General features: G+C 32.6%; 2 protein-coding genes across 4 annotated transcripts in view; one reads left to right on the forward strand and one right to left on the reverse strand.

The window, feature by feature from the left end:
* The window catches only part of LOC143063886 (FIGNL1-interacting regulator of recombination and mitosis-like), a 132,246-nt gene that overhangs the window by 41,920 nt on the left and 79,324 nt on the right, over window positions 1–11,002 (reverse strand). The window lies entirely within an intron of this gene.
* Window positions 3,628–6,291, forward strand: LOC143062306 (uncharacterized). Its single transcript, XM_076234033.1, has 2 exons — window positions 3,628–3,797; window positions 5,796–6,291. The coding sequence occupies exons 1-2, from the start codon at window positions 3,740–3,742 to the stop codon at window positions 6,116–6,118; spliced, it is 381 nt and encodes a 126-aa protein (XP_076090148.1). The 5' UTR covers window positions 3,628–3,739; the 3' UTR covers window positions 6,119–6,291.

Genomic DNA, 11,002 nt, shown 5'->3' on the forward strand with positions numbered 1-11,002 from the left:
CGATTGTCACTCTCTCCATCGGCTCAAAGAGGAATAACTCTAATAAACGTTTCCAGTTCGCGGAAACCGCGACGTCATAAACCACTGACGGCATAGTACTGTTGCGCTTGTATATGCGCATAAACAATAGAGGGATTTGTCTTTAAGGCAGGAATCTAATGTATGTTTATGCTGTTTTTATCTGATGTATAATATATTATGTATAATGTTAGATTGTGACACTGTAATAAACTAATTACTTACTTACTTATTTATGGTAATTTAAAAAATTAAATTATAGTTTATACATATTTTGATAAATTCCTTGGGTTAAACTTCCCCTGGTTTGTTTTCTTTAATGATAAGGTTAGCTTGTCAGCTTGGCAGTTTTGATTTAATTAAGAGATTAAGGAAAAGGAATTAGATCATAGATAGAAAACAGCTGGGTGGCAGCATGGGTGTTATCAGAGAAACATCTGTATATAATTTTGATAGGATGGTCAGTTGTTGTTTGAGCATTGCACTGGTAGCAGTCATATTTTTACTTGTGGATAATTTATTCAGCCCACCCACCGAATCCCCAGCTGCACCTTAAAGAATTTAATAGTTTTTATTTTAGTGTCTATTATTTTACATGTTTATTTAAAAAGGGGCTACTCATAACATATGTGTTTCTGTTAGTTTTAGTTTTTTAAGTTTTTTTTTTATGTTTTTGTTTTTGTTTTTATTTTTTGTTGTTTTGTCATTCAATTTGGCCTACTTAATTTCAGGGAAATTATTTTCCCCCAATTCATTAATACATTTTATAATTTATTTAGGCTTTGTTTTATTTAAGGGTGATAATTAAGTTATTTTTTGTACCTGTTGGAATCTACCGCAGGAATTCTCATTTTTCAAATTTATACTTGTCTGGGCTCTACCAGTCAGGTTCTAATAGTACCTGTTGGGATCTACCGCAGGAATTCTCAGTTTTCAAAATTCATACTTGTCTGGGCTCTACCACTCAGGTTCTAAAAGTACCTGCTGGGATCTACCGCAGGAATTCTCATTTTTCAAATTTATACTTGTCTGGGCTCTACCAGTCAGGTTCTAATAGTACCTGTTGGGATCTACCGCAGGAATTCTCAGTTTTCAAAATTCATACTTGTCTGGGCTCTACCACTCAGGTTCTAAAAGTACCTGCTGGGATCTACCGCAGGAATTCTCAGTTTTCAAAATTCATACTTGTCTGGGCTCTACCACCCAGGTTCTAAAAGTACCTGCTGGGATCTACCGCAGGAATTCTCAGTTTTCAAAATTCATACTTGGCTGGGCTCTACCACTCAGGTTCTAAAAGTACCTGCTGGGATCTACCGCAGGTATTCTCATTTTTCAAATTTATACCTGTCTGGGCTCTACCAGTCAGGTTTCTAAAATTAATTTTTTCACCTGTCAGGGCTCTACTGCAGGTTCTTAAAATTGCATAATTTAGACAATTTACTTTTTAATTAATTTAAAATTATTTTGAGTAGGTAGTGTTTTTGCATTTGGTTATTTTTATTTTGTTTTATTGTAAGTTTTAACGAGTAGCCCCCTAGAAAGCCAAATGATACATTTATTATTATTTTCTTATGTATTCAGTATAATAGATTTAGAAATGATTGTGAATATGATATTAGTATACTGTGTATACAATAGTGTCTTAGTATATTAGTTTGTTAATAAAATTAGAATAGTTATTATAAAGTTTTGCGTATGATATCAAGTATCCAGTACGGCAGGATAAATGTTCCATCCTAGTTGAACATTTCCTTTTCTGCTCTAAGTATCTATAGTAGTTTAGATAAATGTGGTATGATGCATGAGACTAGTTATAGTCTATAAGGACACATCAACTGTTCTTGTGATATGGTATATGAGACATGTTTAGGTTCTGGGTGGAGACTTCTACTTGTTCTATGTGGTATGGTACATGAGACTTATTAATGTACTTTAGAAGACTTTACATTTCTATGTGGTATGGTATATGAGAATTGGTAGCATTTATTTGGAGACATCTATTGTTTCTCGTGGTATGGTATATGAGACTTGTTAGTGTTCTTTAAAAGACATCTACTGTTTTATTGGTATGGTATATTAGAATCTTCAGTGTTTAAGGAGACTTCTACTGTTCTGAAAGTTATAGGTATAAACTCTATTAAATAAGTTTAATTAACACACACAAATTATTATATGAAAAAAAAGCCATTATTCAGTCTAACCACAACTTTTATAAATTTAGGTCAAATTAAAACGCACAAATTCATATGAAAAAAGCCATTATTCAGTCTGACCACGACTTCTATAAATGTAGGTTAAATTAAGACGCACAAATTTATATGATAAGCCGTTATTTGGTCTACATCACCTGTTTCAAATATAAGACGTAAAAAAATAATAATTAGTAGGATATTGACCCATGAAATGTTCTCTTCAATTAAATGCTGATGCAGTTTTCCTTTACACATTAGAATACTTTGTTTAAAACCATTAGCAAGAATATTTTATGGAAAGATTTCCTCTGAGCTACCATACCTTGTGCAATGGTCTAATATCTTCAACTTGCTTATATTTTATTTGTTTCAACAAACCAATAAACTTTTATTCTTTCAGCATTCAAATATTAACAGTTTGAATGTAAAAAAAATTATAAACATGTACAGATGCCATAATAGATTTTTTTGTACTAATAGATCTGGCTTGACTGTGGCAGGACAATATTAATAAAGTGGAACAGCCATAATTTAACAGATTAAGTATACCTCTTCTATTTTCAAAATTTACAATTTGGTTAAAACAAGGAATTATTTTAATCTCCCCCCCCCCCCCCCCCCCCCCCATCTGACGCTCCCCAAATTGCCCATTTTCGAGAGAAAACTTTAAAAAAATAAATTAGCAGCATGTTTGGAGTAACCAGTATACACTTTCTATTCTTGCTAATGGTTTTAAATCTGTTTAAATGTAGAACATAGTGGGATATAATACCAAAACTGACTTAAAGAAAAATAAAGTGGCTCCTGACTTGATTATAGAAAGAATAGATAGTATTACACAACCAATACTTGTCCTTTACCTTTATTGTACGCACTTAATATATATTTCTGACCTACCATATATCAGAGTAGTCTGACCTCTTACAACATGTACCATGTTTGTATACTAAGATATATTGGGTACAAATTTCCTAGTCTGTTGTTTTATACAATGGGTGTTACAACCCCAGAGTACATCTGTCACATTACTTTTTTTCTCTTTGCTTATTTTACAATTTTACATAACTTTATTACACTACTATTAAATTATATTTTAAAACATAACAGTCAGCTGTTTTCTCTGTACCCCAGCAATGAGTTACTGAACATCTTTGGAATAAAGATGTCGGTAAATAAATATGAAAAAGTGTTAAAACTGCTTGCATTATTCTATGATAACAGTAAAAAAAAGAATTTTGTAAATTTATATTTAATTGGTTTGCTATCAAAAGTTTTCAATCAGTCAGTTTTAAACTAGTTTTTCCTGTTTTGTTTTCTGACCTATGAACTGTTAACTCAAAGACCTGTGAACAGGTGGAATAAGCAGTAAGAAAAGCATGTTAATCACATGACCTTAATGAGAATGCAAGGCCATAGTAGAGTTATATTCACTGGAGTATATCTTGTATGAAACTTCATTTATAACAAACCAGTTGTCCGACTAGTTGCATTCATACAAGCAGTGACAACAGTACTTGTCCAGAAACATCATGATGGGAAGGAATTTGAAATTATGTTTTGCTGTTCCTTTATTCTTCATACTTTTGAGTGAGTAAATGTGTAATATGTATATTTTTTTACAAATCTTAAAGAGTTTTCACATTGGTTTATGTTTTTTTTTTTTTATAAATACATTACTATGCTTATCTATAGTGATTAGAACCATATGGGATATAAAATGAAAAAAAAGCTTTGTCTTCACAAATTATAGTGAACCACCATGCAAGTTTTATGGTTTCACTCACATAACTAAAAAATAAAAATAAAATCGTTTTCCAACACTTTTTAAAATCATCTTAGAGAGTTGTAAACTTTAAAAGCAATTCATTAATATGTTTGACATTTCCAAGGTGCATAACTTGTTAAAATTATATGATCAGCAATTATTTTCAAAATATTCCATGAATTGCTGATGAATTTGATAAAAATCTGGCAAAAATTGTACATGCTTACAATGCAAATTTCCATGTAGTTAATATTTCAAAGGGACATAACACTTTAAAAAAATTTGATCAGCACTGATTTCTAAGACAAGACATAGCTAATTTAAACCAACCAAATAAGTTTCATAAAAATTTGGAAATAATGTACACATAAGAGCAATTACACTGCAATATTCCAAATAATTAATATTTCTAAGGGGCAGAACTCTCATAAAATTATTTGATCAGCACTGATTTCTAACTCATCAAAGACATTGCTGATATAAAGTTTCATAAAAATTTGGCAATAATTAAATACGTTAGAGCTTGTTAGCACTTACACTGCAATTTTCCATATAAAAAATGTTTCTAAGGAGTACATAACTCTTCTTAATTCATACTTAACATTGCTGATATAAACCTATGATGTAAGTTTAATAAAATTCTGGCAAGAATTGTCCATGTGAGAATTCTAACGAGACAGGAAAAGTACCTGCCCAGCATTTCTATGTCCCCTGCAATGTCTTGTGTGGGGGACAAAAATTTAAGTCATGTTGATCAGGATTTCAATGAAATTTATGTTAAAAACATGGGACAACAGAAGAAATGTCTTTCCTCTTTATATTGTAGTTGCTAAGATAAAGACCACAAAACACACATAATGTGTGCCATTTTAGAAAAACAGTTTAAGTGACCTATTGTCCAATTTTTACACAATTCAAAAGGGACTTTCATTTTATAGAAATAAAGACTGCATAAAAATAATATAAAAATTGATTAAGGCATGAAAGCGCTGACAATTCACAGAGAGACAGACAGATTGATTATTACTATAGGGTACCACAAAAGACACTAGTTAGATTAAATAAATCAATAGAGAGGAACTTCAGATTTAACCACTAGCTACTTCTTATATGACAATGACCCAATAACATAGTCCAACAGCTGTTCTGAAGATTGACAGTGATTAAGAAAATGGGGGATGTACATATTTTTTTTCTCTCTAATTCTTCTTATTGTAAAATCATATAGAAAAGTTAAAAAAATGTGTATGAGGATTTGAGTATCCCCCTCAAGTTTTGCAGTTTTAAAAAGTTTAAAAGGTTATTGACTGCCCACTGTCTGCTAGTTTTTGTTCTTAGCATTGTGTATTAGTTTCATAACATTTGGATAAGGTGATCTTCAGTACGGTACAAAAAATGAAACAGACACAGACGGACGGTCAAGTGAAATACCAAATGCACACTTTGCCTACCATAAAGGGCATAAAAATAAGCTGAATTTTTACTGGGAAAGCCACAATTTTTTAAAATTTTGCTCACTTTACCACTTTGTTCTATACATAGTAATAATAGTTATGTTTGGTTGACTGGTGGAGACAAAATGTTAAAAAAGACTCCTATTGATAAAAGAGAGGTGAAAGATACCAAAGGGCATTCAAACTCGAAGTCGAAAATAGGTGAATTTGGTCGTAATTAGCCCATTGGTTTATAGGTTTATTCAGATGCCATGTGATGAGAAATTTGACACTTTGTTCAGTTAGTGAATACAGTTAAGTATACCTGTACAAAACAAAAACATGTAAAAATAGATGTTTTTTAGTGACAATCTAATTCCATTCCAGATTTACTTATTCCTGGTGAAGCTCAGAATGAAACGGAGGCAACTGAATTCAAAGTAGGACCAAATGGTTTTCCTGATAGATTTAATCCAGATATAGAAACTGTAGCACCACAACAAAATGATCCAACTGAAATTAATCCAGAAAAGGAAACTACAGTACAACAAAATGAACCAACTGAATTTAAAGTGGGATCACATGGTTTGCCTGAAGGATTTAACCCAGAAAATGAAACTACAGTACAACAAAATGAACCTACTGAATTTAAAGTGGGATCACATGGTTTACCAGAAGGATTTAACCCAGAAAATCTTCCTGTAGTTTGACAACAAAATGAAACAATGGAATTCCAAGCTGGACCACATAGTTTTCCTGGTGAATTTAATCCAGGCACAAAAAATTAGGGTGCTGAAATAAACGAACTTTACAAAAAAATAGATTTTGTTCTTAATATTCCATACTCAACAACAACCTATATGAGAGAACCATAAGACAAAGAAATTCTTAATCTATAGAACATATTAAAGGAAATATTGATGTATTCACAATACAATAATGTTTTGCTGCTTGTTGAAGATTAAATTTTAGTTTTTTTTTAAAAACTATTTTAATAAATGTTACTTTTCACTTATATATAGAATTCAAACTATTACCTATAAAAGCTGTTATCCCAATCTAATTAAAAACCGATCTCTCATCGCTCCAGTTTTCTGATATGTCGCGTGGGAGATCTAACAAAACCCGCTTTGAGGTCACATGTGAGTGAACTAGAAGTTATGAATTTATAATGATATGCAAATGAATTGACGACCTATCAATAAGCCAATCAAAAAAGTTTATGAATTCTTTTGACTGACGATTTCTTCGTAATTAAATGAGTTACATCCCTTTACCTCACGATAAACTTTCAAGATCGTGGAAGACTCATTTTCATTGGTTGAAAAAGACACACCTACCAGGTCACTCACATGTGACCTCACAGCGGGTTTCGTTAGATCTCCCACGCGACATATCAGAAAACGGGAGATTTTATTTGGGTAACAAAAAAATTAAGGGGATAAAAACTAGGTACTCTCAAGAGCTTGTGTCGCTCATCTGACTCTACTTTGGTTTTGGAAATCATGTAAAAATACTAGATAAAAATTAGGGTTGTCAACGATTAACCGGTTAACCAGTTAACCGGTCGAACGACCGAATACCGAATACCAAAAACGCTTACCGGTTAACCGGACTTTTTTTCAATTTTGATAGATTTGATATAAATTTGTATTGAAATCAATAAATAGTTATGTTTTATTTAAAAAAATGTCGTCGTGGTAATTAATTTGACAGATGAATTGTCCAGTATATTGATTGCTATTGTTAATCCTAAAAACATAAAATTAATTAATGCTTGGGCAGGATCTTAAAGAAACATAATTAGTATTACATGTTTTTTTAGCAGTAACTTTAAATCAGTGATGCGATTAAATTTTACTAATTACTTAATTATTTCGTTTTTGATCTAATATTGTGTAAACCTACATCTAAATGTGCAACCTCCGTAGTGCTAGGCTTAGTCTTATTTTAAACGAAATGCTAACTCAAAAATTAAGAAATGCAAATCAATGTGAATGTTCTCAATGTATAATACATGATAGTACGAGTAACATACTTTAAGAAACAAGCAAACACAGTAAAGAAACATGTTGTACGGTCACCTATAGTTGTTCATTTCTGTGTCATTTTGGTCTCTTGTCGAGAATTGTCTCATTGGCAATCATACCTCATCTTCTTTTTTTTAATGATTAATCATTTCAAATTGAAACGCTCCACATTATTTTCGGAGACAACAAGAGAAAAGGAAAGAATAATCGGTTTCAGACATATTCAATTCTACGAGATCAAGAAGTTTTTTTTTATTTTTCAATCTGAAGTTGGTACAACCGCTATATAGTTGATACGGTGTATTCGATTATTAAAAGTCAAACTTCGCTAGGAATCCTCACAGACAAGCCTTATAATGCCAAAGGACAAACTTTAATTCCATAAGCGTAAATTTATGACTTGGATAAAAGGTTGTCAAATTGACACTCATACCTCATCTTATCTATGTGTAGGGTACTATTGATAAAGCTTTCAAACACCAACTTAAACTACCGGTTAACCGGTTAATCGGTCGAACAATTATCCGAGTAACCGGCTAGGAAAAAGTGTACGATTTGACAACACTAATAAAAATCATAACAGTTACCTTAATAATGATTTAAGTTTAATATTTGAATGAACAAGAATATGTCTAAAGTACACGGATGCCCCACTCGCATTCTCATTTTCCATGTTCAATGGACCGCTAAATTGTGTAAAAAATCTAATTTGGTATTTAGTTAGAAAGATCATATCATAAGCAACAAGTGCACTTAGTTTCAAGTTGATTGGACTTCAGCTTCATCAAAAACTACCTTGACCAAAAACTTTAACCTGATGCGGGACAGACGGATGAACAGACGCACGGACAGACCAGAAAACATAATGCCCCTCTAGTAGGCTCTACTTTCATAGGTGGGGCAAAAATCGTAGGTGGGACATAAAAATCCTTGTGAACAGGAAAACAAAGAAGCTGTTGGCCATTTTGGATGATGGATCAGCTTCAAAGTAACAACATTTGGTCAGCACCTTATAAGGAAGATTCATGCCATGTTTTGGTTTCATTCCATTTAGTGGTTCTCTATAAGAAAACATTTGTATGTATTTCCCATAGGGTCCTATGTTAAACTAAGTCCCCTGCTGGTGGCCATCTTGGATGATGGATCTGCTTCAAAGAAACAAAACTTAGTCAGCACCACATAAGGAACATTCATGCTATGTATGGTGCCTTGCCATTCATTGGTTCTCTAGAATAAGCTCAAAATGTAAAAATTTATTGACAAGGACAGACAAATGACACCAAGTAATGAGAATAGGTCACATGGCCCTTCAGACCTTGTGAGCAAAAAATAAAATTTGCGGTGCACAATTGTAATGAAAATGAAATTAATAAGTTCTAGACTCCATTGAACTATATTTCCTTGTGAACTTGTGGATAAATGGAAGAGTAAGAGTAAGCAAGGCAATATAAATAATCATCTAAATTCAAAAAGATGGGCCAAAATCAATACGCGAGAGTATGTTTGTTTTGAATCACAAAACCCATATGATAATCAAAGTGCTTGTAAGCACTGTAGGGTAAAGATCGCTGTATCAGTGAAATTCAATCTATCTCAGTTACATTGTATAAAGCATGGATTGTAGTTGATTGAACTAAAATTCTGGACAATGGGAGATAACTTCAATTTTTAAAGATGACTTTAGGGTCATTCAATTTTTATTCAAAATGTTTCATAAAAAATGAGAATATAGGAACAAGAATAGATGATTAACTTCCTTTATGCAGAAAATCAACTTTAAAAACTAGAGGCTCTCAAGAGCCTGTGTCGCTCACCTTGGTCTATGTGCATATTAAACAATGGACACAGATAAATTCATGACATAATTGTGTTTTGGTGATGGTGATTTGTTTGTAGATCTTACTTTACTGAAAATTCTTGTTGCTACAATTATCTCTATCTATAACGAACTTGGCCCAGTAATTACAGTGGAAAATATTTTCTAAAAATTTACAAAAATTTATGAAAAATGCTAAAAATTAACTATAAAGGGCAATAACTCCAACAGGGGTCAACTGACCATTTTGGTCATGTTGACTTATTTGTAAATCTAACTTTGCTGAACATTATTGCTGTTTACAGTTTATCTCTATCTATAATAATATTCAAGATAATAACAAAAAACGGCAAAATTTCCTTAAAATTACCAATTCAGGGCAGTAACCTAACAACGGGTTGTCCGATCCATGTGAAAATATCAGGGCAGATAGATCTTGACCTGATAGACAATTTAACCCTGTCAGATTTTCTCTAAATGCTTAGGTTTTTGAGTTATTAGCCAAAAACTGCATTTTACCCCTATGTTCTATTTTTAGCTGTGGCAGCCATTTTGGTTGGATGGCCAGGTCACCGGACACATTTTTTTCAATAAGATACCCCAAAGATGATTGTGGCCAAGTTTGGATTAATTTGGCCCAGCAGTTTCAGAGGAGAAGATTTTTGTAAAAGATTTCTAAGATTTACGAAAAATGGTTAAAAATTGACTATAAAGGTCAATAACTCCTAAATGGGTCAACTGACCATTTTGGTCATGTTGACTTATTTGTAGATCTAACTTTGCTGAACATTATTGCTGTTTACAGTTTATCTCTATCTATAATAATATTCAAGATAATAACCAAAAACAGCAAAAATTCCCTAAAATTACCAATTCAGGGGCAGCAACCCAACAACGGGTTGTCGGATTCATCTGAAAATTCGAGGGCAGAAATATCTTGACCTGATAAACAAATTGACCCCACGTCAGATTTTCTCATTTGTTTTTGAGTTATAAGCCAAAAACTGCATTTTACCCCTATGTTCTATTTTTAGCCATGGGGGCCATCTGGTTGGTTGGCAGGGTCACACCACACATTTTTTAAACTAGATACCCCAATGATGATTGTGGCTAAGTTTGGTTTAATTTGGCCCAGTAGTTTCAGAGGAGAAGATTTTTGCAACAATTTCCTTAAAAATACCAATTCAAGGGCAGCAACCCAACAACAGATTGTCTGATTCATCTGAAAATTTCAGCACAGATAGATCTTGACCTGATAAACACTTTTAACCCTTGTCAGATTTGCTCTAAATGCTTTGGTTTTTGAGTTATAAGCCAAAAACTGCATTCTACCCCTATGTTCTATTTTTAGCCATAGCAGCCATCTTGGTTTGTTGGCCTGGGTCACGCCACACATTTTTTAAACTAGATACACCAATGATGATTGTGGCCAAGTTTGGATTAATTTGGCCCAGTAGTTTCAGAGGAGAAGATTTTTGTAAAAGATTTCTAAGATTTACGAAAAAAATGGTTAAAATTTGACTATAAAGGGCAATAACTCCAACAGGGGTCAACTGACCTATTTGTAAATCTAACTTTGCTGAACATTATTGCTGTTTACAGTTTATCTCTATCTATAATAATATTCAAGATAATAACCAAAAACAGCAAAAAATCCCTAAAATTACCAATTCAGGGGCAGCAACCCAACAACGGGTTGTCGGGATTCATCTGAAAATTTGAGGGCAGAAAGATCTTAACCTGATAAA

Source organism: Mytilus galloprovincialis, chromosome 2 (assembly GCF_965363235.1).
Source record: "Mytilus galloprovincialis chromosome 2, xbMytGall1.hap1.1, whole genome shotgun sequence".
Lineage (NCBI taxonomy): Eukaryota > Metazoa > Mollusca > Bivalvia > Mytilida > Mytilidae > Mytilus > Mytilus galloprovincialis.

Excerpts from the sequence above, each read along its gene's own strand:
- LOC143062306 (XM_076234033.1), top strand. The coding sequence starts at position 3,740 with ATGATGGGAAGGAATTTGAAATTATGTTTTGCTGTTCCTTTATTCTTC. Across the intron at positions 3,798-5,795 it reads TTTATTCTTCATACTTTTGA|ATTTACTTATTCCTGGTGAA; the intron begins GTGAGTAAATGT and ends ATTCCATTCCAG.